Source organism: Zonotrichia leucophrys, chromosome 13 (assembly GCF_028769735.1).
Source record: "Zonotrichia leucophrys gambelii isolate GWCS_2022_RI chromosome 13, RI_Zleu_2.0, whole genome shotgun sequence".
NCBI classification, from domain to species: Eukaryota; Metazoa; Chordata; class Aves; order Passeriformes; family Passerellidae; genus Zonotrichia; species Zonotrichia leucophrys.
The window spans coordinates 8,902,586-8,929,220 of NC_088183.1; the positions used below are offsets into that span (position 1 = coordinate 8,902,586).

General features: G+C 46.5%; 1 protein-coding gene across 1 annotated transcript; it reads left to right on the top strand.

Moving 5' to 3' along the window:
• Window positions 1-10,745: 10,745 nt before the first annotated feature.
• CXCL14 (C-X-C motif chemokine ligand 14) lies at window positions 10,746-19,232 on the top strand. The gene is made up of 4 exons (XM_064725119.1): window positions 10,746-11,088; window positions 11,950-12,055; window positions 16,489-16,599; window positions 18,088-19,232. Exons 1-4 carry the CDS (start codon window positions 11,025-11,027, stop codon window positions 18,101-18,103), a joined length of 297 nt encoding a protein of 98 aa, XP_064581189.1. The 5' UTR covers window positions 10,746-11,024; the 3' UTR covers window positions 18,104-19,232.
• Window positions 19,233-26,635: the final 7,403 nt, after the last annotated feature.

A 26,635-nucleotide genomic window follows, 5' to 3' on the forward strand; every position in this document is an offset into this window, starting at 1 on the left:
TGAACTGGACCATTTTAAGAGCTTTTTTAAGAAAAACAAGTCCATCCTTTCCTGCACATACAAATCAAATTAATAATACCTTTCTTATCTGATATAACCCTCCTGACCAGCTGGGGTAATCATGGATACCAGATCAGGCCAGTGTTGTGGGAAAGGCAAACCTGTCCTGGATTTTTCCTTCCTGCATCCAGCCTTACCCATTATCTTATTTGGAGCAATTTACGTGCCAAAGAAATTAATACATTGGGTACAACGTGGGTTTGTTTGGGTACAAACACATCTAAAGGCTGCGTGGGCTACTTCTCATACTTAGAAACTTTATTTTCTCTTCAAGAGCATTAAAGAATTCAATTTTCACTTCCAGACAGCATTTCCCAGGCGACTTTCTTCCGCTGCCCTGCTCCGGTGAGGAACATCAAGAACCACTGCAGACCTTTGAAGAACTGGCCAATAATTTCAACATCTCCTTGGCAAAAACAGTCCCTGCAAGGCAGCTGTCCCACCTGACAGCTCTGAGCAGAGGGGTGGGCTGTGCAGGGAGCAGGGGCACAGCTGCATTCGCAGCACAACAGCCTTTCCCAAGCCAGGCACTAAATGCAATTAGAGAGAACAGAAAATCTCAAGTATAAGATGAAACAAAACATGTTCAAAGTCTGGGAGCAGAGTGTGGGGCAAGGCTGGGATTGTTTGGAGCTGGCCTCCTTTCTGCTGGCACCCACTGCTTGCAGACACAGAGAGCAGTGCAGTTTAAAAGCTTTTTTTGTTGTTGCTCTCCGTATCCTTTGGGAGTTTCAGTTTTGGAGTTTAACCTTCAAAAGGTTAAAGCCAAGGTATTCTTGCTGCTAAAATGTGGCACCTTTGTCATCAATGTGCCATATCTATGGGAAGTTTACTGTGCCAAGGGGAAGAGACACTGCCTGGCATAGCCAAAGTCACCACTGGGGGAAAAAAAACCCATTCAGACACCTGGAAGGGAAACATGCCTAATCTAGCAAATATCACCAGCAAACATATGCAAAATAAAAGAAATATAAATGCTAATGAAGAATTTATGAAGGTAAACATGTTCATTAGAGAGACATCAGTCTCAAGAAACTCTGACAGTAGCACAAGGACAAATCATTCATCTTGGCCTCTGGCTGCAGGTGCCTGCTACCAACCAGGGGCCCAGGACATCAGACCAAGGGCTTGTACATCAGAGAAGGAGGAAAACCAAGGGCTTGTACATCAGAGTAGGAGGAAAACTGGAGTGTTTGTGCACTCCCAGAGAGGAGGTGGCTTTGGCAGCAGTGTGTGGCTGCAAAAACCTTGAATCTTTCCTCATCAAAGGCTGGAGTCAATCACCAACCACCAACTGCTGGTGCCCCAAGGACCTATTTGCCCAAGAATGCAGAAAGTGCCTTTTCAGCCTCCAGTACAAGAGTTTTCCCATTGGCTTCCACCTGGGCAGAGGCTTGGAGGTTGCAGAAGAAGACAGGGAGTGTGTGACCCACACAAAGCTCAGCAATGACCTGGAGCTATGCAGTAGGCACAGCAAAATGCTTTAAAAAAAGAAACAAAATCACAGCCCTAGGGAAGTATAGGAATCAGAGCTACTGCTGGAATGAAAACTCATAGAAAGTACTTCTTTCTCTGAGGGCAAGTCACCTGGGACATGAAGTGCCAAAGCCCACAGCTAAGATCCTTTCTCAAGTCACAGAAGGGATCTGCTGGATCTGCTTTAAAGCATGAGGCTGTGACTCCAGAAGAACCACTAAAACACTGGAAGGATAAGATGGAGATCCTTTTCTCTGTCTTGTTTCTGAGCATCTGCCACCCTGCTCCTTGCCCAGCCTGGAGAGGGAGGTGTGTGCAGCCCAGCCTCCCTGAGGGGCTGAGAGCAATCCTGTGCTGTGGCTGTGCCAGTGTCCTGGACTTGCAGCTCCAATAACCCAGCCCTCCTGGCCTGCAGGCAGCCACACTCTGGCAGATGCCACAGCTCTGTGTGGCTTCTGAGAGCACCAGGGGAGGGGACATCCAGCAGTGTCCCACCAATGTACCTGAAGTGGATTGTTTCCTTTTGAAACCCTGCGGGGGACCAGCCTCTGTCACGGGTTTCATCTCCGCAGTCATGAGTTATCCAAAATCTGTTTAAAAAATAAGGGAATATTTGATCCCCTGAAGGGCAAATTTCCCAATTCACCATATGAAATAAGCTGTAAAGCAGCAATTCCTTTGATTTCTCATTTCCTTTTATTTTTTCCATTGATCTCATCACGTTCTCTCATTGTCTCATCTTATAGAGCAAGGCAAGAAGACAGATAATCTGTTTTCCCTCTGCTTTTTTTAATGTCTTCTTGACTGAAAATCATGTTAACTCTTAGGCACCCTGATCTCTGAGGGTATCCATAAAGCCACATCCACATCTAGGAAATTCTGGGACTTCTCTTCCAAGCTGCTGAGCTCTGGGGAGCTCTCAGGAATGGGACAGATACTTGTATAATCCTTAGGAAGCATCAAAACAAATGCTGGCTGTTGAGTTTCTCCAAAATTATCCTTGGGAGAGTGCATTGATCTGAGACAGGGGATGAAGAAGGACAGAGGAGGACTTCACATCCATCTTCTCCTTCTAAAGATGAGCTGCTAGCACAAAGCCAGCCTCATCCACCTTGGGTGATGATCCTCTCCTGCAGAACTGAGGTTCCAGAGCACCCCTTCTGCTGCCAAATCACTTTAGCAACAGCTGCCTGCCTTTGCAGAAGGAGCCAACTGCCAGGAGAGGCTGCCAAAGGCCTTTGGAAGGGATCACAAGCCGGACATATTTTTGTCCTCGAGAGTGAAAGCGGCAAAGCCCTGGATTTGGGGAGGACACCTAAGGCAGACACAAAGAGAAGGGGCTGCACCACCAATTTTCCAGTCTCCAGCCCCATGCCATCATTGTCTGTGGCATTTATAGACTTTATCAGCTCTGTCTTGCTGTCTAGCTGATTTCTCATTTAATTTCCACGACAAAAAACCCATTGTTTCTTCACCACACCAGTTCTGCAATGTGCCATTTTCATGCGATTCTTTTTGGATTGTTAATAAAAAACCCAAGAAGTTCACTTCTACCTACTCAGGGGTATGACCATGCAGCAAAGCACAGCATGAATTTTCTGTGCTTTAGCTGTTCTTCATGCAAGCACCATCAGGGGTTAGCAGGCTGTAACAAGGAGGGGGATGCTGCACAGTGGTCCCTGCTCTCCCCTTGCTGCTCTCTCCCTGTGATGATCTGCAAGCCTGGCCAAACCACCCTGCTCCTAGGGAGTGATGAGCTCCAGAATATTTGCTGGCAAAGTGGGCCTGTGGAGTGCTTGGCCCAGCTCTTTTTGCAGCCCACCCAGACCACACATGAAGAAGAGATGGGTGGCAAGGCATGCTCACAGTTGAGCATGCAACCAGGTGGAAAACTTGAGAAAAGTGGGCAAATGCAGCCTGAAGGAAAGTTCAGAGCAATGAAGTCCCTACTGGTTATACCACTGCCAGGAGAATTGCACAGCTTGTCTGTAGCAGTAGGATGTCTCTTGGTTTGCGTGCTGAAATTCTGGTTTATTTGCAGAATGAACTGATTTTCTTAGGAACACTATGCATAACAACTCCCACTTCCCAAGTGCTATGGTAATTAAGCTTTTATCCGAGTAGATAAAATAATTAACATATTTATTACTCAGAAGAAAAAGATCTTTTTTTGATTGATTGCAGCCTACTAATGTTTCATCAAATATTCAAAGTCTCTATTGTTAAGCCATTAATTTTATTTATTTTTAAAGCCACTACATATGTTTCCTATCCCAAAGGGAGGAAAAAAATCAGCATATGAAAAATTCCCATCATTACTAACACACAGCTCAGCAGAAAATGAACAGAGATAGGGAGCACCCTTCCTGTCTGCTGCAGAGTGGGCTTCATTAAGCTTGCAAGGGATTTTTGCACATTCCAGAAAGCACTGAGGGGGTGGGAGAAGCCCTGCAGAGCCTTATGGGCACCCACAGATGTCGTGGCTCTGTGCCCAAGCCAGTCTCAGTGTGTTGCAGTGCTTGGTGCTGGCACTGCCATCCTTACCTGCACCCCTCTCCTGTGGCACTCCTGCACATCACCACAGGAGATGCTGTGAGATTATTGCCCTCCATACCTCATCACTGTATTATGATCATTTTTAGCTAATGGCTTTAATTCCTCGTGCTGGGCAGTTGTGTTGCTGTGGTTACTCTGTGGGCAAATGTAAACAGCTCCCAGTCACCAGGAACAAGCACAAAAACAAACCCCTCAAAGGCTGCCAAGAAGATCTTCCATCGAGTGCTGTATCCACACACCCACAGACTTTGGCTGTTGGGTTCTTTGGAAAGATGAAGCCACAATTCCAAAGGAAAGAGATGCCAGAAGCCACCAGAGAGAATAACCATAGAATACATCAAGGAAATCTTCATGTCTGCCTGGAGAGCAGTCACCCCTGCCCTGTCATTTCCTCGTGTGTGGGATCCCCAGGGCAGCTCCATGCCTGGATGTCACGCCTGGGTTATGAAGCAGGACCTGAGGTGCAGCAGAAAGCTGGATCTGACACCCTGCATGGCTCTGCCTCTGCAATTCTATATGCATCAATCCTTTTATGTCTTCATCTTTTTACTTCAAAAGCCCTCCTAACAGATAAGGGAAAAGACCCTTGCTGCAGGGCTTTGCAAAAGGCAGCAAACATGTCCCTGCCACCAGATCTGCTGTCACTTCTGCCATCACCCTCCAGGCACTCCAGCTCCCACCCAGAGTGCCAGGAGGGCACACAGGCCCTGCTCCTGCCATTGTAGCTCATGGTAAATGGCCCCATGCACATCAAGCATTGCTGCTCTCTGCCCCACAATCTCAGTTTCCTTATATTAAGGCCCATTGAAATGTGGACACCTCAGCAGGGTCCTGCTCACCAACTCTCCTAAGGGACTCTCATCCCATAGACCCAGTGTTGGAAGAGGATGTGCTGAAGAATTTTCCTGCCATTCCTGGAAATGATTGAAATTATGCCCATTTCTAACAAGCTGCAGAAAGGAGAAGTGTCAAGAATGGGTTTTCTCATGCCTGAGCATTTGTGGATCTTGCTGTCACCACTCCCCACCTGAGCAAGCACTCACCTGGGACTGGATTAGAAACTTTTCAGGCGTTGATCTCATTTGGTCCTATTGTCTTGCAAAAATAAAACACCTTGTGCTGTTTTACATTGAACCTTGTGGTTCAGTTTTCCATGTTCCCTCTGCTTTTGAATATGGATGGCTTGGCAACAAAGCCACTCCTTTTGAAAGAAATGGCATTAATAGCACAGAGGGAAGTTGCCTGTAATTCATTACATACAGTGACACCCTATTCTACTCCTAAAGCCTTTCATTGGAAAAGCTGGAACCCACAGATGACCCAAAACTATGCCCACACAAACTGGGATGTGATCAGCAAACCAGGATGGCACATTGTGTTTCCAATCCTGGGGCAAAAAGAAGGGCTTTCCTTCCAACTGCTGATGTGTTAGCCAGGGCTGTGATGTTCTAACTGCACACCTGGGCACTAACACCACGTCCTCACCCCAGATCTCATCTGACTCAGGAATTAAGAACAATTGGGACAGGGAGGACAGACAAACAAGGACAGGGCCCATGCCATCCCCATCCTTGTCCCAGCCATCCCTCATCCCCTACAACACCATGGAGACTTCTTAGGTCAGCACTATCAGGAATGTGAATCAGTCAGATCAAACAAATTCCCTTTCTTACCTTCACATTATTCCCTCTACATTACAGCAAGCACTGGGGTGGATGCTACAGAAAGCCACCCATCTCATTGTGTGATTAAGCACAAAATAAATACCTAGAGCCAGTCAAGCTGAAATGCCTATTAACAAAATTGTGTAAAGTGTAAGCTGTGCTTGCACATAAAAAAACCAATGGTAAGTTGTAACATGCAAGGAAATGAGTCAGTGGGAAATTAAACACAACTTACTATTTTCTCAATGTAACAAGTCACAGTTGGGATTAATCCTTTTGTGCATATCTAGAGGTGACTCTCAAATCACACACACAAAGAGCCAGTTCTCCCTTTTGCCATTTTATTGCAGCTCTTTTTAATGATTCATGACAAAGAGCTTCAAAGAGCTCCAAGCCATGACAACAGTCCCAGATCCGACCTCCTTGTTCTCATCTCAGCAAAAAATCCTCCTTGGTGAATAATTTAGGTTTAGGAAGAGAGCTGTCTTAAAACTATTCCCAAGGGAAGAACTAGTGTCTGGAATTTAATCTCATTATGGAAATAAAAATAAAAATAAAATATCAAAAGAACACAGTGACTGCAACAACAATACAAGCCTTATTTTGCAGAATTCATCCGTTGTGAAACTCCACAGAAGGGAACACAGCTGTTTTCCCTGAAATATGTTTCATGTTTCAAGACACCAAAGATGAAATCCAAAGCTTTGCCTTTCAACTTATGATAGATAAATACATGCAAGGATGACACAACTACTGTTCAGGCTATTGAGGAAAGAAAAATGTCATTTAGAGCTAGAGGTGAAAACATGGGCTTGACCACAGGCTGCAACACATCCTCCTCTAAGTTCAGCACAATGGGAGCAGGCTTGCAACAGCCTCCCAAAATCTGAGGCAATTCACCCCTGACTTCAAGCTTGGAATCGAGTTTTATATTTCCTCTGTTGCAAGGGCTGAGGGCTCATACAGCATGGTTACAACACCAAAAAGGCATAAAAAAGGAAGTGCAGCACCCAGAAAAAAAAAAAAAGCATACAACATGCATCACATCTGTACACCTCCACCTTAATGCAGAAATTTCTAATGAGTATTTAATTCCTCCTCCAAATTCCTGACATGATACGCAGGGATTTTGCCACTTCACTTCTAATGTTTAATCTTCTCCTTGACGAGCTGATAGGGATATTCTTAGACATTAAACTCAGATGAGCCATTTACAGTTTGCCTTCAGTTTTCATGGCCATTTTACAAAGATTTCTCCCCTTCATCTTCCCTCTATGAAACACTATGGTATTTGGAAGGACAGTTAATCCAAGTCATAGATTGCCCTGTGCTTGAAACAGCCATCATATCCAAAGCCAGCTGATTATTGAAATATTTCTAACAATGGGGATGACTATAAGAGTGTATTTCTTGGTCCCTGGGATGCAGATGAGCACCCAAAGGGCACTGTGTGTGCTGGCTTAGGAAGTTGTGTACCTTCACAGCAGGGGGAAAAGCCTCGCCTAGGGTCAGGTCAGGGCATGGAGCCCACCCAGTCTTGTTTGAGCACAAAGACACAAATGTCCTTGCCCTGGCAGAGTTAACAGCTCTCCTGGAGCCCTCCCATTTTGCCACCACAACTATTTATTTTGGGAATGAACTGCCCCATTCCAGTAGCTCCCCCTTCCAAGGGCAGTGTGCATTTGGGGGTTGTCCCCATGTCTACGAGCACAAATATTCTGCTCCAGCTCAGCTACACATTGCACTCAACAATGTATGGTTTCAGCCTCCAGGTGGATAAAAATGGTGAGGATTTTGCTTCAAATCGTAGTCCCATTGCTAAAACTCTTCTTTCTTATTTAGGAGGAGACAACCATTCATCCCTGCCCTCCATTTCACAGATCACCCTTCCAAAAGTGACAAATCACCTCTGGTCCCTCTGGGTCACACTCAGAGGCAAAGCCAGGCTTCAGCCTTGGTTTGCTAGAGAGCCTTATGCTGGTTTAGAGATCTAAAAGGATCAGAGGATGAGATGAAATGAGAGTCCTTTCAGCAGCAACAATGGCCCTGTAATTAGCCAGATGAGCAGGTGACACGCTCTGTGCACAGGTACAGTGATGCTCCCTGGGGACACACGGCTCTCTGAGCATGGCCCATCTGCAGAGCTGAGGACAACAGCAGGACCCTGATGACTGTGTCTGCTCTGAAACACTTCCTTTGTGTGGGACAAAACCCAAGCCCTGATCAATTGCTCTGTGACTGGGTGGCTTTGTGAGGTCTGAAAGGGATGCTTCAGCTGCTTGCCCTGTGCTCACCTGGCCAGCCCTCCACAGCCTGTGGAGCACTGGCTGCTCATCAAAACACATTTATGGGGCTCAGCAGATCTGCTGGAGATACCCCAGGCACCCCAGTGTATGCTAAGCAACTCAGCTTATGATTGCATCAAGAAAATGTATCTGAATTATCAGAGTTTCTTTTGGGACAGGACTGTAGTGAATTCCGTATCTGTTTCTTTTTACTCAAATCATTTACTAAAAATTCCTCTGTGATCATCATTTTAAGACAGAGCAGGTGTCAGAGACAGCTGTACATGGCCACCAAAATCTGTCACACCAAGCAAGAGGCACCTTTGAGCTCTCAAAAATAATTACTGTCAAAAACAGAGCCTGGCATAAAGACAGTGAACTGCTTGGGTACACGGTGAGAGTCACCATATGTGTACACACACCTCAAATACATTCATTACTACGTGAAATTTGGAACTAAACCAGCAGTTTCCTCACTCCATACTTAATAAACTTGGCTCTTTCAGCATGAGAAGAGTCATACAAGAAAATGGGATTCACTTGTGGAAAGCACGAGAATTTCCTTTAATTTTTCTCCAGCCTGTACATGAGTTCCCGGGTTTGGGGAAAGTTCAAATTGCCGTCAGCTAAAGCTGCACCCAAATTCTTATTAGCAGAGGGGGAGGGAAAAAGATTTTTCTTTACCACAGCTCTCCCTGAGGCTGTTCCTGCACACAGTGCAGACAAAGCTGCAAGGAGGGAATTACCCTAAGATGCAGCAGGGAAGGATTACAGCTCTGGATGTGGGTGCTTTTCAGCCACTTCTGCCCCGTGCCCAATAAGCATCTTCACCACCAGATGATAGTATTCTGAAAAAAGCTTTTTGTACTCTCCTTGGGGTTTTGGGGTGGCTTTTTGTGTTGGGTTTTTTTTTGGTGGGGAGTTTGTTTGGTTGTTTTTTTGCGTAAGAAATTGGGAATTTATTTGAAAGGTTTGAACTGAGACCTTCAGCTGCCTGTTTTCATCCCAAACTCTGAAACAAACCTCTCTCTTGAGTCCTGTTGGCATTTAATAACACAGCCCACAAACCATTCCTAGGAGGGTGCAATGAGAGCCGCTTGAGCTGGGCTAGAGCTGTGCAGCAAAAATACCAAAAGCACAACAGAAACTATATCATGCCGTCCCCCTCCGCTCCACTGCACCAGTGCACTCACAACCCCAAAACAGGTATTTTCCCCCAAAAGCTCTCTGCCACGTCAACCGGTGCTCCCAGCCTTGTCCCCGATGCGCAGCTCCCACACGGCAGGCAGGGCAAAGGGAGAGCAAAGGGAGAGCAAAGGGAGAGCAAAGGGAGAGCAAAGGGAGAGCAAAGGGGAGAGCAAAGGCAGAGCAAAGGGAGAGCAAAGGGAGAGCAAAGGGAGCGAAAAGGGAGAGCAAAGGGAGAGCAAGGGGGAGCAAAGGCAGGGCAGGTAGGGCAGAGCAGGCGAGGGGCAAGAAGGCGGCAGAGAAGGGGCAGGGAGCAGGGCAGAGCGAGGGCAGGAGGGAGGGTAGAGCGGGCAGGGCAGGCAGAGAAGTGCGGGCAGGGAGAGCGGGCAGTGTGAGCAAGGCAGGCAGGGCAGAGCGGGAAGGGCAATGCGGGCAGGGCAGAGCGGGCAGGGCAGGCAGGGCGAGCAGGACAGGGCAGGGCAGGGCGAGCAGGGCAGAGCGGACAGGGCAGGACAGGGCAGAGCAGAGCGGGCGGGCTGTTCCCGGCATGTCGGCACGTCCCGCTTGGGAGCCAAGGCCAGAACGCCGCAGCTGCCGGCGCGCAACGTGCAGGCTGTGTGTGGTAGGGCTGTACTCGCAGCCTGCCAACAGCCGGGCCGGGAACGCAGCGGGATGGCCGCTGCCAATGGGAGCCGGCAGGAACCGAGCCATGAGCGAAACTTAAAATGCAAGCGGAGCTGGGAGTGCGTGGAGAGCCCTCCCCGAGCGCTGCCCGGGCTGGCAGCGGGGCTGGCTTCGGGCGGCTCCAGTAACGGGGATGGGTGTGCGGGGCAGCGGGGCTGGGGGAACCGCGGGGCCGCAGAGGCGTTTGGAGTACGCTGCTGTGAAGGCGATTAGACCTCACTCTGATCTCCACCCGTTTCATTTAGACAAAAATCTGGAATCTGGATTTGAAGATGCTCTTTTAGCTGTTTCTGAAATCACAAACAGATTCTGCAAGGGAGGAAGAACATCTATTTACGTCCATGAAGTTCCCGTGTGTTGCTACCCTGTTCTTCATGGAGCAGAATATCGTTCGAGTTTTCATTAAAGCAACAATAAACCGAGCTTATTTCCTGAGACCTTCCACATGCTAAACACACCTAACAAAGCTTTTAGGAATATTTTCCCCCATTTGATTCACTGAACTTTCCTTTAGATTTAGAAGCCTGCAAAAGCTAGAAAAATTAATATTTAAGTCAATCTGTGGCAAAAGGTGACACCCTTCCCAGGCGAGAGCTCTCCAAATCTTATTTCCAAGGTGCATGGGAATTTCCGCGGAGCGCGGGCATCCCTGGAGCGCTCACAAGCGGATGGTTTTCAGCTCCCAGCCCCATTCATACAAACGCACACATCACCCTCCCCGGCAGCCAGCCCTGCGCCGATGGGGAAAGTCCGGGCTGGGCAGGGGCAGCAGCAGCCGCCCCACCGCCCGCGCTCCCGCGGGATGCTCGGGGCGGGGATGGGGGCTGTTCCCCCCGGGGTGCCGGTCCCCCCCTCCCCGGCGGGCTGAGGAAGCGGAGGGAGCCGTGGAGTTGCTGTGCATATTAATGAGCCGGCAGCGAGGGCAGCGGGGAGCGCTTTAAAGGAGGAGAAGGCAAGGCAGCGGCAGAGCGCAGGCAGCGCCGCTCCGCCGGGAGCCGCTCCGCCGTGCCCTCCGTGCCCACCCAGCCCCGGGACAGCGGAACCGGGGGCACCGAGGACAGGCGAGCACACACATCCACCCCCCGGCGTCTCCTCGGGTACCTGCTGTCTCACAATGAAGCTCCTGACAGCAGCTCTGCTCCTGCTCTTCATCGCGATGTGCTTGGCCAGCGCGGAAGGTAAAGGGGTTTGTTCTGCTTATTGCCATGTAAATCTCTTCTCCGGTAATTTGTGTTTGTGTCTTGATAGCCCTGGCTTGGGTTGAGCTATGCCCGGCACGGTGGAAAGGTGTGATGTGTGGGATCTGTGAGTAAGGGGGCTGCAAGTTATGTAAAGGTGGAGGAGAGGTAAAATACAAGGGATGAAGTTGTGTCTTCATTTGTGTCTTCAGCGCAAGGCAAAGAACTCGCAGTGGGGCAGGTCGTGCCATGTTCTTCGTTATTCAGGAATAGAGCTCAAGCATCTCCTCTGAAACTGAGGGTGATTTTCAGGGCAAGTAGAGCAGAGCTGGATGTGAGGTGGTGGCACAGTCTGCGTTTTCTGCTGTGCACAAAAATGATGGGTAAAAAATGCTCAGCTTTTGTCTGGCTAAGACTGCACCACAGCATCCATGCAAGGAGAAATGACTCAAAGTCCTACAAAGTCCAAGTGAGACATGAGTGAATGAGAAAGTAGCTCAGACATGCACTTTCTTGCTCAGTTTAAAGCGAGTTCTGACTCTTTCATTTCCTTTTGTTAAATACAATTATATATAATCACAGCAGGTGCACTTTAAAAAAATCTGCTATTTAGAAAATCCCAGAGCATATGTGGTGCTCTAAAATATATTTCCCAGAGAGTCACTACCTTTTCCTGGGATATACCAAAGGGAAAAAAATTATCTCTTTTTAAGCTCAACAGCATTAAAAAAATTCATCTTTTCCCAGCAAGGCTTAAAAGAGCAAACTGAAGTTTTCCTGGATGCACACAGGCTGGAGGGGAAGGGACGCTTGGTATGCAGGAAGCTTTGCAGGCGCATGAGAAAATGCTTTCTCTTGTAGGCGTGAAGTGCAAATGCTCAAGAAAAGGTCCTAAAATAAGATTCTCTAATGTACGGAAGCTGGAAATAAAACCGAGGTACCCATTTTGCGTGGAAGAGATGATTATGTAAGTTTTCCTTCATTTATTGCTCTCTGTTTCACTGTCAGCTGAACTGCTTCACCTTATCTGCAAGTTCCTTCTTTGTTCTTTGTTTCCCTCAAGCCCTGGCATGCTAATTCCTGGGCATAGTAATTTTCTGCATCAGATTAAAAAGAAAAAAAAAGGGCAATTATGACCAAAATCCCAGGTATCATTTTTTGACACAATTTTTTTTTTTATCAAATAAGTATTTCCAGAATGGGAAGCAATAAAAAGGTTATCATTCGTTCAAGTGAAAATAGGGAAAAATTCTATTCCAAGCTTCCTGATACAACACTCAGAACTATTTACTCAGCTTATTCTGAGCAGAGTTTGGTCCGTGGTGGTTTCTGAAAGGAAGAGTTACCCCAGCCTGCATTGTACCAGAGGGATCTCCTTTACCTGCTGGGGTTACTCAGAATGAAATAAAATTCTTTCCTCGCAGTGTCCCTGCAAGTCAGGACCAATGCTGATGTAAAATCTCAAGCTGATGTAGTGGGTAACCAAGCTGAGGCAGATACAGGGATTTTTTACATAACTGGCTAAAAAAGGAGGGGGTTTTTACATTTAAATATGAGTGGGTTTGGCTTTTTTCCTGTCCTGTTTGGATATCATAAGATTCCCCCAACAAAGCACCATCCAACCAGCACATGATGCAGCTGGGTAAGAGCCAGAAGCGCAGATAACCCAAAGGACTGCACCGAGCCCCCTGCCACTTAAGAAGGGGGAGAATTGTCCCAGGATCAGCCACATTCCAGGACCCTGACGACTGACTGGATCCAGCATTGTGCTCTCCATGGAAGCCTTGCCCGTGGCTGACCAAGGGGGCCTGTGCAGGCTGCACACCCCCAGCACCCTGCAGTGCCCACAGGGCTGGCTCTGCCCATGCACCTGGCACAGACACCTCAGCAGAGACCACGGAGTGCCCACATGGAGCTGCCAGGCTCAGCACCTCAGGGAGCTCCTGGAGAAGGAATGGAGATTCAAGCTTGCTCAGGCTTCCTGCAGAGCCAGCCCTGTGAGCAGCGCGGAGCTCAGGGAATGCCAGACCCACGGCTTTGAAGCCCAAACCTGCTGGTGGTGACCTGAACAGAAAAGTTCTTGCAGAGAACCCTGCCTGAATCAGCTTTACTCTGTTTGCTTTGACCCTTCAATAGTAAAGTGATGTCACAGAGGGACACCAACTCTTGGCATCCCACTCCAGTTATTTGCCCAAAAGCAGAAGGTGACCAGGGGGTATGAAATAAATCCCATTAATGCTACATTTTACTTCCAGTCAGAAATCTGGGAAAGCAAGAAAGACATGTAGGAGCAGTTGCTTTTCCAGCCTGACAGGGCAGATGTTGAGCCATACTATTCAAGGCTGAGGCTTGTCGAGGGTTTGCACAGCTGCTGGGACAGAGCTGTCCCATCCCTGTCTCATCTCTGGAGGTGTCTGTGGGGCAGGCAGGGCAAGCCCATTGCCATCACCACCTTTCCAGCCCCGTTGATGCAGCCTGAACTCAGCACTGAAAGCACTTAAATTAATATTCTGGGAACCAATTTATCCGGGAGCCTCTGGACACGGCACAGAGGAGCTGAATTCCTGCAGCTGAGTTTTTGTTGCTGCAGTGATCATCCAAAACAAGTTGTCAAAGCTGCATCCCCTTCTGCCCTCCTTAAAAGCTCTCATATAGCAGAAAAATTATATAAATTATGTTGGAATGAGAAGCAGTGGGTATAGGGGTGGAGTTAGGGAGGTTTTGGCCATAACCCCCAGCAGAGCTGTGCCACAGGGTAAGAGACAGTTAAACTGAGTTCTCAGTCTAGTCAAAACCTATCAGGATTCATGGTACATCCAGCAGTAATTGTGTGTATCTGTTTCCTGAAATGAGGGGAAGCAGCAGAAAACAGAGGGAAGTTTAACTCCTTCTCCTGCAATGCTCTGGAACACCCCACCCATGTTTTGCCCCATGCCAGAGTGTGGGGATGTGTCAGGCTGAGAAGAGCTGGTGGCAAATGAGCTCACAGCAGTGCCTTTGTCCAGGGGCAGGAAAGGCAGTCCCACAGCAGCCTGGGGTGAAGGGACCAGAGCCAGGACCCCTGAGGTCCTGGAGACAGGGTATTTGTAGGCAGAGGTGCAGCCCCTCCATCCCTGCCGATGAGATGTGTGGGGGCACAGGGTGCTGGGGTCACAGATTGATTTGGGGTGTTTATCAGAGCCCTGGAAGCAGGGACATGCTGGGCAGAGTTTTGGCACAGGGACTCAGACACCAGGGTGAAGACTCCAGCCACCAAGCCTGGGCAGCAAAGGGACAAATCTCGCTGCAGGAATCCTTCTGGGGGTGTGGGTTCTGGTGCTTCCTCCCTTCTCCACCTCTCTCAACCTCTTCTTTCAGCCCATCCAGGCAGCTGCTCACTCAGGCAAAGTTCCCACAGCACCTTTAGGCACATTCCCCAGACCAGCATCCCCAAAAGCAGGCCCAGGTCATCTCAGGGTGCCCAAACCTGCTGCCACCAAACCCTGCATCCACCAGGGACTGTCTGAGAATGGCAGAGGACCATGGGGCTGCCTTGGGAACATTTCTGCTGTCCATCCTCCAGAACCAAAGCAGGAAAACCTGCATGTGATGTAAAGCAAGGCATCTCAGTCTGAGGAAAGACCAGTTCACCTGAGAGGCAAACCATGGATCTCCTCCTGCAGACTGCAGACTGGTAAATGCAGAGTGTCCTTCACTGTTTCTGGTGCAAATGCAGGGCTAGCAGCTTTTCAGAGGTGTTCCTGCTCCTGTCCTGCAATTCAGCTTGTCCACCACTTTCTGGAAATATCCTCCATGGTCTGTCAGAAGAGGGAAACGAAAGCCAAGGTCTGGATCAGCCAGTGCAGAGGGAACAGCTGAGGTGGCTGCTGCATGGAGAAACCCTGCTCTGCCCTCAAATCCCTTAAAGCTCACTGAAATTCAAAGCTACAGGAAAACTCCCCTTCTAAAGCACTCACTGCTCTCTAGGAGTTGGCTGAGGACACCCTTAGGTCAGAGTTAGTCCATAATTTTGAGCACTGACCCGTCCCTTTCTGATACCTGCAACTATTAAAGGCTCTTCCACTGCTTTCCCATGCACTGGGAGAAAGTCCTCATCCTCCCAGAAAACAGCCTGGAAATTACACCTTAACATTTTGTGACCTTAGCTGGAGATGGAGCAGAAAAGAGGAGCAGGGAGGAAGGTTAACTGAATAGAAAAACCTATTTGAACACCTCGTAAAACCTTGAAATTGGAATGGTGGTGAGACCCTCAGTTCAGTTCATGCAGGCAGCATGTTTTAATTTGTGAGGCACCAGGAGGGTGAGATGGGAAAGTCTGCAAGGCATTTTGGCTTCCTTTCTGAACCAAACCATAAAAGAAACCCTCCAGTATACACAGGTATTTCTGGGTTTCTGCCATCATTATAGTCATGTCTCTAGCAGCATTTAATTAATTCCACTATAAGGTTTTAGTTAAACCAGTGACTGGTTTTCCCTATTATGGATAGTATTTCCATAAAATTATTAATTCTAATACAAATTGTCATTGTGGGCTGGTTTTTGGGTGTTGTCTGGGTTTTTTTTAATAAGAAAACAAAAAAACTGCTCAATTTTGAGCCCCAAAAATGGGGTGGTGTTGATGTTCCTGGAAAGCTGTCCTGTTGGGACCCAGATCCCTCACGTCACCTCAGCTGTGGCAGCTCACTGAGCCTCCAGGAGGGAACTGAAATGATGAAAAGACTTTTGCCATGTTTTGTCTCTCAGCATTCTTGGTCCTGACAGTCAGGGGACACCAAACTGGCAGGGAGAGCAGGGTCAGGTGGTGATGAGAGGAGACTGAAGCCCCCAGGGCTGATGCTAGGGCTCAGAGCTTGGCTGTTGGGCACACGAGCACTCTGCCATGGCAAGCATTTAAAATACTACAGAATTGAGGAATAAAATTAAAATAATCAACGAAGCAGTTCTGATCATTTCTCTTGGATTAAGTATTGTTGAGTGTAATGGAGCTGTCTCCTCATGCAAGCTTTTAAAATACTACAGAATTAAGGAAGAAAAAGATAAAAATCAATGAAGCTGTTCTGATCATTTCCTTTGGATGAAGCGTTGTTGAGTGTAACGGAGCTGTCTCCTCATTCAAAGTCCTTGTGGTTGCCTAAATGAGCCCAAATTAAATTAATTATGCTCAGAAGAAGATATCTAACACTTAGGCAGAGCAAACCCACTGATTTAAACCAGCAGGAACATTTTCATCTGGTACAACCTCAATGCCCTGCACTGAGGGAGAGCAGCTGCTCTGACCTTACCCAAATTATCTGAGTTGATTTCTGTGCCATAAAGCAGAGTGGAAAACCCTGACCCATTCTGGCAGGGGGTGGGAGCAGGGGTACTGCACATCCCTGTGAGCTGTCCCTTGCCTTGCAGTGTGACCCTGTGGACACGGGTGAGGGGCGAGCAGCAGCACTGCCTCAACCCCAAGCGCCAGAACACCGTGAGGCTGCTCAAGTGGTACCGGGTATGGAAGGAGAAAGGCAGGTGAGTCCCGGCTGGATGCATGGGGGAGCACCCTGGGGGCAAGCCAGGCAACCAGCAGAGCTCAGGAATAGAAAAAACAGGAAAATGCACACGCTGGCAAATGCTCCATCCAGCACCGAGGATGCATTTCGTTACCAAAATTACCATTTTAAATGGGTGTTCTTGATATTAATTATTTCCTGCCACAAGCAATTCTTGCTTCTATTTTGGCATTAGGCTGTTCTGACTATAAATAGTAATTATTTTTGGTTAAAATATTCATCAGCTGACGTTCTCAGTTATTTACATACTCACCTCCCTTCTATGGGGAAAAATCCAAGATGAAAAGCTAAACTACTTTCACACAGTCACGAGAAAAGCAGCCAGGAGAGGTGGAAAGGGGGAGCCCTGTCCCACACTTCAATCACACCACCTCAACCTCATCAATACTTGATGACGCAGGTATTTGCCAATTTTAACTAGCGTGTCATTCCCAGAAAAATGATAATTTTCTGATAAAAATCTGACAGCTTCTCCTTTGTAAAGAGGGTTGGGGTTTTTTCTAAGTCATAGGCAGGAGATAGAGAGTGGAAGATGAATTCCTGATGGCCAGTGGTGATGTCTGTCCCCATCTGTAATCAGGGGAGCAGCACAACTCCTGCCATGTCCAGCCACGGCCAAGAAAGAATCTCCACGCACAGTACAGATCCATCAAACCCTCATCCTCCTCGTTTGGTGGGGAATTTGCTCCCCAAAAGTGAGCTCAAGTAAGGCCAGGGAGCAGCAGGCTCCTCTCCCTGCAGCCCCAAGGTGCCTGGTGTGCCTCAGGCCATGGCAGGGCACAGCCAGCCCCTGGGCATCTCCCTGGATTCCTGCCAGCTCCCTGCATCTGCTTCACAAACAGAGCACGTGGGGAAGCCCTGGCTGTTGCATAACCACATATTTACACTCTTCCCCTGCTTCTTTCTTTTTTTCTTTTAACATAAGGCCATCATGATGATGAAGGATGCTCAGCCCCAGGCTTGTGCCCTCAGGAAACGCACAGACAGACGAGCCCATCAAGTTGTGCTGTCAGGAAATAATCTAGAAAAATGAAACAGAGTAATATGATTGCAAACAACAGATATTGTGAACATATTGTCTACATACAGCTCATGATAAGCTTCAACATTTTTATATGAGATAGGGATTTTCCAGCATTCAAAGTGAGTTAGTAGATGTGGATTTCTTCATGTTATTTACCCAGATAATTGTGGTAGAGTTTGTCACTCCCCACATGCCTCTAAGATGTGACAGTGTTGAAGTCCAACACTCCTCCCAGATGCTTTATGGATACAGGTAGCAATCTGGTGACTGCTGAAATCAATAAATTACTTTCTAAATTACTCAGGTACAAGCAAAAAATCTGGGGTTTGGAGTTTTACTATTTTTGTGTTGTTATTTTTGTATTATTGCTATTTGAAATGGAATTTTTAAATCCCTAGTTTAAAAACCTCTTCTTTTGTTTAGGGTTTATGAAGAATAAGAGGAAGTGGTACAAGGAATGGAGTGGACTCCCTCGGCTGGCATAGGACTGAGCTCTACAGAAGATTATTTCTCTCTCGCAGACATAAGACACAAATTCTATATTATTATAAAGCACTTTTTACCAAGGGTCAGTTTTTACATTTTATAGCCGTGTGCAAAAGGCTTCCAGATTTCACAAGCATCTGTTGCACTTCTGATTTCATACCTGTCTGCTCCATACTGAAATTAGGAAAACACCTGCTTTTCGTTTTAAAGAAGTTTTTTGGGAGTTTTTTTGGTTTTAATTATGATTCATTCATACTTCACTATGATGGCAATCGAGCTTTATAAGCTCACCAGGCAAACAGAGCTGTTTGTGATGTGTTGTACAGCCATGGCCCTCACCCCTGGCAGTGGGCTGGGGATGCTGCTCCTGTTTGCAGCCTCCACCTCAGCCAGGCAGAGCAGGGACCAAAGACGAGTTTGCTGGGGAAGATGCCACTAAAATGCTGTGGCTGCACCTGCAGGAGTGAGGTCCCTCAGCACCTCGTCAAGTGAGCGTGAGCATCACTCGTGTACCTCTTCTTTAATGGACTCGAGGTCCTGCTGCAAGGCAAAGCTTCCTGCATCTCCCATCTAACCTCTCCTGCATTAGAAAGCATTTCTAACTCATTTTTATTACTAAGAAAATGTATTTTTTTTTCCACCTGAAGCACTTAAAGAAAGTTTGTGGCTTCAGTATTGAGACATCTTAAGCTTCAAGACTATTGTGTATGTTTTCCTAGATTTGTAGCAACAACAACAAAAAAAAGCCTTTAAAAGGTACCTTTTTATGAAAAATATGATAGGGCAAACATATAAATACGTATGTATGTTTTAGTCACAATACCACATATTCATTATTTTGAATGTAATACTTCAATGTTAAGCAGTGCATTCCTCTTTTTAATATAACAAAACTACCTTTTCATTTGTAAATACACTATAGGAAGTCTCCCTATATTATCTCACTGTATAATGTACTGTACTGCTAAATTATCATATGCTATTTAAATGTTTGAAATATTTAGGAAGTTGCATGCAGATTTCATATTTCTTTCTAAGACAAATGAAAAAAAGTAATAAAAAAAATACGTAAAAAAATTTTACAGCTGTGTGTAAATTTCCTTAAGCCATCAGGGAACTCCTGCCACTTTCAATCACTTGGTAGCTGAATTGGTTTTGGGCAGGGGGGGGAAATAGTAGATCAGAGAAGCTGATTAGAGATAGAACATCTTGATGACACTGGAATTAGAAAACATTATTCCAGCACAATTTACTTTCCTTCCTCATTTTAGGATTTGGACTTTAGCCAAACACTGAGGAATGCTGTGACATAAAGAAGGACAATCCATTTGCCTGTAACCACTGGTCTAGTGTTGTGTTAAGTAAACATAAATCAACAACTTCAGTTCATAGAAAACCACATAAAAAGTGATTTGGACAAAATCTGGGTTAGATTAGGGACGGTCATACAATAAAAGGCAACAAAAACCAGTGAGCCACCACCTCCTCTTCCTGCCCAGTTTCTGCCCTCGCCCACAGGGAACCACTTTGCACCCAAGGGCAAACACTACATCCTCCCCAAAGGATAAAAGGAAGGTAACAGCTAGGGATGGCACAGCCAGCAAGAGTTTAAACACATGGAAAGCTCCTGGTGCTCCCTGCACAGCCCTGCTGGCCTTCCTGCCTGCTCCCAGCTGTGCTGGGGCAGCTGCACACGGGGCTGCTCCTGGGCTCAGCACAAACTCAGTGACAGCAGCCCTGTCCTGCAGAGCCAGGGCAATGTCTGGCCTCAGCTCAAGGGCCTCCTTTAGTTCAGACAGACAAAATAGGGGAAAAAATAAACATACTATATATATTAATATATATATATATAGTATATTTATATATATATAAAATTTATATATATATAATTTATATATATATATATAGCCTAAATTACTGAGATAAGCACCTGGCAGAGCTGGAGGAGAAAGAGGATTTCAAAGTAGTTTCCTATTCTGCAAAAGAACGAAGATCAAGTTTCACAAATCTATGAGTAAAATTCTTGAGAAAAATCCCAGGGTATTAAAGAAATTAAATCTCTGGGGATATCAACCACAGGGAGCTGTTTCTGGCTGAGCATCTGAACCCAATATCTGGGCAAACCCACACCTGTGATAGAGCCAAGCCACCCCTCTCCTTTCTTGAGAAAGAACATTTTAACAAAATCAGTAGTTTTTCCTTGAGAAGATTTGATTTCAACATGCTGGAAGACTTCAAAAAATGTTTCATTTTATTTTGTGACTACTGAGCAATATATTTCTCATATGGTTGCACAAGAGGGGGTTCAATCCACTGGGAATGGTGTGCACAGCTCTGACTGCCCAAGCTCAGGGCTCACTGACTCAGACCTCACAGGACAGAGCATGTACAAATTACTTAGCTCTGGGTTCATCTGACAGACCAAAAAAACAGCATCAATAGAAACTAAGCACAGAGGAAATCAATTGCAATTTTTTTTCCACTTGCCAGAGTGGAAGACAAAAAGAAAAAAACAAACCAACAATGCCCAAAACAAAAAAGAAAATCACAAACCAATTAAAAAGTAACAAACAACAAAAAAAGTTGCTGGTTTCAGTACTTTTATTTCCTTTAACCTAAAATCCTTTGAATAAAACAACATTCAGAAACAAGAATTAAAAATCTAAAGAGAAAAAACTGACTCTGAGCTGGTTTTCCCAAGCCTGTAAGCCTGCATGTCCAGACAGGGTTGTTGATTTTCCAGGAACACGAGGAGAATCCCTTGCTGTCCCTGCTCTGCAGTTGTAAAGGGAAATACTGCATCAGAAGGTAACAGCCGCACACAAAGCATCAGCCACTTTCCCTCAGACTGAAACATCTCTGCTAAAACATTTAAATAAATATTATATACATATGTATATGTAGGTCCTTCCTCCACGGAGATTTGGCAGCAATCTTAAGGTTTGGTTTTGTTTTCCCCAGCAGATTTCAGGCTGTGAAGCAGCAGGAGACCCTTCAGCCCAGGCTCCCTCACACACAGACCATACATTTGTGCTCTGAGATTGAAAATGAAGCTGCTGACACATGGTCTGAGCCCACACCAGCCAGCCATGACTGCTCCCCAGCCACCAATTCACCTTCCCAGAGGCCTGAACACTTGCAGGGGCAGCAGGAGCCTTGCTGAATGCTGGGGTACAGGAGCAGGACACACAGACCCACAGGCCCTTTACTTGCTGCACCACAAACATGTGAACCCATCCCAGAGCCTCCAAAGAGGGCAGCAGGCAACTGCAAATCCTCTGTAAATTGCTCCCTGGCACTCTGCAGGAGCACCAAGGCTGCACTGGAGAGCTGCCCACACACCCCATCCTTCCCCTGGGTGCACCCATTCAAACCAGTCCATCAGATTTTATTTTAATAAAGGCACAGGCTCACCCAAGCAGCTGCAGAGAGAGGACACAATAGCAGGGAGCCCTGCCTGGCCTTTTCAGTGAGAGCACTGCATGGGATTAGTAATGTTACACAGAGCCTTTCACCACTTGCTTTTCACTTGTTCATATTTGGTCGAGGTCAGCAATGGCCAGAAAAGTTTATTAAGAAGTGATGGTTGCTTGGTGCTCTCAGCAGGCCCTGCTGTGCCCCAGCTCCCACAGGCTCCCTAAATCAAGGCACGAGGCCACACCACACAGTCACACACATGTCCTGAGCACATCCATGTGGTGGAAGTGTTGGTTCCACACCCACAACGTTTTATCAGGGCTATGGGAGCAAACCTGGGGATCCATGGTAAAGTCATTGTTGGGGCTGGGGGTCTGCACTGGTCACCCCTGGGACCTGAGGGAGAAGTTGAAGGCAGTGTTACAGCAACACAAATGCTCTCTGAGCCAATTCAAGAGCAGAGCTGGGTCCCTTCTGGGCCCATATTTCCAGAGAATAGGAATAAATGTAAATAAAAAAGTCACCATCCCCCAGATTCACCATCCCAGTGGGATCCAGAGCCAGGGAGCTGTGCCTGTTCAAGGGTAAAGGGCCCCAGTGCACCCTGACATCACTTCACAGGTTTTATACAAGCCCAGGCAGAGGGCCCTTGCACTCTCCAAACACTCTTCCCTTTAGTCAAATGAAGCTCCAGTCACATTTGGGGTATTTTTCCTCCAAAGCCAGTTTTCAAAATTGAAGCACTGAAATCCAGATGTGCCCAGCATCTGAAGACCTCACTTATTCCTGGTTGTTTCAGGACCTTTGGGAAAAAGAGAGATGATTAGGGCTGGGTTTGGGCTTGAGATCCAGGAGGATGGAGAGCCCACTGAAAGCCCTGACTGCACCAAGGCCATGCCAGGGCATTCTGTGGGTCTGGCACTCATGCTGGGATTTGTTGTTCAGTTTGTTCCCTTCAGTGGGTTGGGATGTATATGGCCACAGCTGGAAATCCAGGTGGTTTTGAGGATTGCTGTTTGCAGTGCTCACTAACTCTGGGTTTGCTCCATCAGAAACTCCGTGTCTGTTAGTCATTGATTCCTCTCTGATCCTAAGCCACAAAGAGCCAAGTGTTTCCTGGAAATTCCTTGTTTGCCTAGAAAGGCTGCACCCCATGAGCCTTTAGATATCCTTGTAACCAGCACACATTTCTGGCAAAGATCTCCTCTAATTCCTTTACCCAGAACAGCAGCAGGGATTGCCATTGCCGGAGAGACAGAGGATGCAGCTGCATTTGCAAGCAGCTCCAGGTGCTTGTAGATATCAATACATGCCTCACAGAAATATGAATTGTCTCAAAATCCTGGGCATCCAGGCAACTTGGAAAATCTCACAAAAATTTTGGCTGTGCTTTCTGACCACACATACCTGCATCTCTGTGGAACATGCCTGCAAAGATATTTGAACTAAAGTTTCATAGAGAGAAAGATGAATACCTGAATTAAATGGGATCACCATCCTTTTTACCCTCCAAGGCTTCCCTTTGGGCCATCACCTCTGCCATCCACCAGTGCTACAGCAGCAATCCCTGAGCCATGCTACAAGTATTAAAATATTTAATATCCAGTACAGTACAGATCCAGAAGTTGGGTTTGGAGCATTTCTGCGAGCCAGCACTGCTTGAGGCAAAGCCAGGGAGATCAAAAGGATGCCTGGGAGGCAGCCTGGGATTCAGGCCCCTTCCTTTCTCTCACCAGCACTCAGGTGTCCAGCAGCTCCTTGGCCATCAAATCCAGCCCAGATGACTGCTCTGAAGGAGCAGAGGGGAAAGCAGGGCTGAAAGGACATCTAGTGGCAACCAAAAACCTTCTCAGTCAGCCAGGGGACGCCTCTACAGCCGTCTGCATTATAAATCAGTTTGGAGCCTGCTCCTTGTGCTGCTGTTGCTGAAAATGCTCTTCCCCATCTCCACAAGAAAAACCTCAACTATTGCATTTGGTTTAGGAAATGCTTCCAAAGAAATGTTTTTTCAAAAAGAAAAGGAAAAAATAAATAGGCAAAGCATCTGTGGTTTTGGGAAGTCTGCTCAGAGGTTCACACCATCCTATTATCCCATCAATTTGGAACTTGTACACTAAGGGAAAACAGAACACCTGGCTGCTCTGTCTACAGGAGCTACATCCATCACACCAGCATGGTGTGAAAACTGGAAACTGGATTGCAGCACAACCCAGGGCAGACTCATTCCCAAAACATCCATCCCAAATCCTTTAAAAACACCAAGCCTTTCTGATCAATATGATTTTCTTGCCCAGAACTTCTCCCTCCTGCCACCTGCTCTCCAGCAAGCCCAGGACCCCATGTTGCATTGCCATTCCTCTGGTGTTGCATCACCATCTTGTCCTCAGGTAGATCCCTGTGCAAAACCTCCCAGCAGCAAAACCCACACATGCACAGCATCCCCTTCAGTGCCTGAAGTGGAGAACTTGGTCCCTTTTGTGGGCACCAGCACAGCAAAGCCAAGACCCCTGCAGGAAGTGCCTGTAGGACTGTGACACGCAGAGTTTATTCTCTGAACACCCAGTGACACTCTGCACTGCTGGTCCTGAAGTCCTCACATCCCCTTTGATTTTCCTCCCCTCCTTTCCCTGTTTGTGCCAGCAGCTCTTGGGCAGTGGCTGCTCTGGCACACACATGGAGGGCATCCTGCCCAGCAGGAGCAGTGACATGACATGAAGTGACAGGAGAAGGGGCAGGCAGCCAAGGCCTGGAAAATCACCACCCCTGTGTTTTTGGTTTTCCTTCTGCTCAGTGAAAGATGTTAGTGAATTCCTCTTGAATGGGTCTCAGAACCTCCTCCAAGAGAAAAAAAAACTCCTGTTCATGTTCACTTAAGGCTGATAATTACAGGAATAATTATGATTTATTCCCATCATAAATCTTGGAGGAAGAAAAGGGTTTTGAGGTTTGCAAGATTTGCTGGATGACAAAAGGAAAACACAGCTCTAATTGCCCTTCTTTGTTGTGTTTAATTAAGGATTCTGAAGCAACTGATCTCAGGGTTTTTTTCATGGTTAGAAACCTGCAAGGAAAAGGAAATCTTTCTGCAGAGGCACCAATCAAAGCTTTGTTGGGTTACTAGGCACTAAGTGTGCTACATCTGAACACTCAGGACACCCAGAAAAAGAAGCTTATTAAAGGAAAAGAAATGCTACAACAGGCTCCTTTCCACCACCACCCCCCCCCCACTTCCAGTAGGCCTTGGCAATTTTGGGCTCACTTCTAATCCTGGAAGAAATGTCTTTTGTCTTTACCCCTCAGCATTTTTACCTCATTATTGAGGTAACAACATTCAGTTGTCTTGCATAAAAACACTTCTCCATTTCTACTACCTTCATAATTCCATCATTTACATATTTCCTTGTGGTTTGCTCCAAATTCCTTTTTTAATCTCTCCAGACTTATCACTTCAGCGACCACATCAGGAAAATCAAACCAAATCCTTCCCTGGGCCAGCAATTCCCAGCCAAGCACCACATCTCCCCAGCAAGAACCAGTTTGCCAAGTGCTACCTCCCCAATTCAAAGTGTAAGTGGCTGGCAGGGTGTTCCCTCTCCATTTTTGTGCAACAGCTGAAACTGTTGTGCCAGGAAAATCCAGTTCCTCATTATATAAACCAGTGTCACATCATCACGTCTGGCTCTGAGCGATGCCACCAGCCCATGAGTGACATTGTGCTCAGCCAAGGCTGCAGGGAGCTGAGGAATAAAAAAAGGCAAGAAATCCTTGGGATTGCTTTCAATCTGAAGGCACTTGGGACAGTGCTTTTGCAGAAAGCAGTGGTGCTTAAAAAGCATGGCTGAAAACAGGACCAGCACACACTGCATGCCAAAGGGAACACAGAAACACAGAATATTCCACAAGAATCATCAGGTCCAATATTCACATGAATGGTCCTGTGAGGAAACAGGTTTGGGTTTATTTTTTTTATTTTCCACAACGAGCTTTAGCCAAATGCTGTGTTTCCCTTCATCCTTTTCTCCTGACCCTAAAGGAACATTTCCCAAACATCAGGAAAAACCCAGTAAGTATATATACATATATATAGAGACTTAGTAAGTATATATATATATATATATATATACTTGTAAGTGTACATATATATATATATATGTATATATATACTTATTGGGTTTGTCATGATGTTTGGGAAATGTTCCTTTAGGGTCAACAGAAAAGGATGAAGGGAAACACGGAATTTGGCTAAAGCTCATTGTGGAAAATTAAAAAACAATTAAATAGAAAAGAAGAATTGCCATAAAGCAAAGAATGGAGGAGAAACAACATTTTTCTGTGTTATACGAGATATTTCCCCATTTATTTGAAACAAGTGCCCGGGTTTTTCAGCAAAGCCTCTGCACAGGGTTATCCATCCCGGCCACTGCAGAACGGGCTCCGAGCTGCAGCTTAGTGGAGGTTGACACCTTGTGGCAATTCCCATCACTTACAAGCCAGAAAAGCTGGGTTTTTCCCGTTTTTTGGTTTTGTTTTGGTTTGTTTTGTTTTCTGGTGAAGATGGTGGCTGGAGTTCATAGCCCCAGAGGTAAATTCCCAGCATCTGGCACCTCATCTGTGGGGTGGGGGTCTGGGGCCATTAACAGTTTAATGAAGATAAATAACACCAAACATTGAGAATGATATAAAAATAAATCCAAGTCATATCCTATTTGTTTCTGGGGGAAAAATAAAGAAAGGGAGAAAAGATTCCTTGGGGTAGCACCAGCTGTATATACACAAGGCCCACACGACAAGAAATAAAAATTGATCTAGTGAAAGATATTTCTCACCCATTTTTTCAGTCTCATTGGATCCTCTCCTGTTTGCACAGTGGGGTAAGAGGGGCAGAGCCCTGATTTACTCCAACAGCTGCTTTGGAGAAGTGAAGCTGCACCAGCTCCAGAGAAAATATCTCTATATTCTGTTTATTCCCACTGGAATAAACAGAAACAACTCAAAACCTAATCACTTAAACCTGAGATGAAGGAAAAAAATGCCTTGGGTTTTATGCCTTGGGTTTAAGAAGAAGCAC

Excerpts from the sequence above, each read along its gene's own strand:
- CXCL14 (XM_064725119.1), top strand. The coding sequence starts at position 11,025 with ATGAAGCTCCTGACAGCAGCTCTGCTCCTGCTCTTCATCGCGATGTGC. Across the intron at positions 11,089-11,949 it reads GTGCTTGGCCAGCGCGGAAG|GCGTGAAGTGCAAATGCTCA; the intron begins GTAAAGGGGTTT and ends TTTCTCTTGTAG. Across the intron at positions 12,056-16,488 it reads TGCGTGGAAGAGATGATTAT|TGTGACCCTGTGGACACGGG; the intron begins GTAAGTTTTCCT and ends CTTGCCTTGCAG.